This window comes from Sceloporus undulatus, chromosome 9 (assembly GCF_019175285.1).
Source record: "Sceloporus undulatus isolate JIND9_A2432 ecotype Alabama chromosome 9, SceUnd_v1.1, whole genome shotgun sequence".
NCBI classification, from domain to species: Eukaryota; Metazoa; Chordata; class Lepidosauria; order Squamata; family Phrynosomatidae; genus Sceloporus; species Sceloporus undulatus.
The window spans coordinates 18,486,840-18,488,223 of record NC_056530.1 but is presented as its reverse complement, the minus strand read 5'-3'; the positions used below and the strand labels follow the sequence as shown (position 1 = coordinate 18,488,223).

General features: G+C 41.8%; 1 protein-coding gene across 4 annotated transcripts in view; it reads right to left on the bottom strand.

Moving 5' to 3' along the window:
* Positions 1 to 358: 358 nt before the first annotated feature.
* FBXO27 (F-box protein 27) overlaps positions 359 to 1,384 on the bottom strand; it is a 104,221-nt gene continuing 103,195 nt past the window's right edge. For all 4 annotated transcript variants that reach the window (XM_042440685.1, XM_042440686.1, XM_042440684.1 and 1 more), the window contains exon 6: positions 359 to 1,225. In XM_042440685.1, the coding sequence (XP_042296619.1) occupies positions 1,076 to 1,225 (150 nt within the window). In that variant the 3' untranslated portion in view covers positions 359 to 1,075. The remainder of the gene's footprint in view (positions 1,226 to 1,384) is intronic.

Here is a 1,384-nt window from a genome sequence, read left to right as displayed (position 1 = left end):
TTTATCTGTCTTACCCTGGATTTTAAAAACTTACTAGTTGCTCTGGATCATTTGGAAAGATCATGTTGTGACACTCCCTCAAACTCCCATTAGCACTAGACTTAGCTAGAACAAGTGACACTCTCTCAGCCTCAGAGGAAGGCAATGGCGAAACCTCCTCTGAACAAATCTTGCCAAGAAAATCCCAGGATATAGGGTCACTTTAGGGTTGCCATAAGTCAGAAATGGCTTGGAGGCACCCAACAACAACATTTTAAGTCTGCATTTTAAGAAGGCACAAAACAACAAGAACTGCTTCAAATTTCTCAGTCCAAAACTACCTTGTCTTATTTCAAGAAGAATTAATTGACTTCATAGATTAAAAAATAATAATCTATAGAGATGTTTTATTTTTATACAAGCAGGAATAAATTCTGGAGCATTCTGTACTTAAGAAGTGTCCCCCACAAGCAGAAAAATAGCGCTATTTGTGTCCAAGAAGCAAGCCAGATGTACATAGTAAGGACTTTATTCTAGGTGAAAGAAACAATACTCTTCTTGGGACTTAAGTCTTTGTAAAAGACCTTACATATGTGCAAAGATAGAGTGGTTTCATTGTGATGGCCCACAAGAGGAAGGATTGATGCACCACAAAAATGCCTGATGTGGATTGCCACCAGTGTCCAGGTACACATCCTCACAATTCACTACAACAGTGATTCTCAAACTTTGATCCTCTAGATGTTTTGGACATCAGCTCCCAAGAATCCTTGACCATTTGAAGTCCCAAACACCTGGAGTACCAAAGTATGGGAACCACTACACTAGGAGGATTTCATTGCATTTCTACAACATACCTATGGATTTGTAAACATAGACTGTAATGTAGGACTTCAGCCACCATCCATAACAAGTGTATTTACGCCTAGCACAAAGCTCAAGCATTACTTCCAATTCATTCTATAGGCAAAATTCTCTTCCGGTAGTCTTCGTTGCCATAGAAATATTACGTCCATAGCCAAATTGGATGTTCCTCTTTTGGGATATTTTTGCCTTTGGAAGAATTGATTCTGTGACGGAGGAACCATCCCGAAGATCATGGAGGCTCCGGGGAGAATTCGACTAGGACTGTTGAGTTGGTGACTCGGGCGCCGTAATGCCCTGCCCAGTACTGACTGTCTCTTCCTGCGTGCTTGAAATATACGTAGCGAACTCCGGGGCCGTAGTTGCGGAACACGTGAGAGATCTGCAGAGGTGAAGAGAAAGGAATGAAGAGAGTTTGGAGCAGGGTTCTCCATCCCAGCCCTAAGATTTCTGAGCCAATACCCAAGTTTTAGAGATGACTCAACTGGTGCCCTCCCTGCTTTTCTTTTGCTGGCAGGAAAAAATCTTTTTGTGTATACAG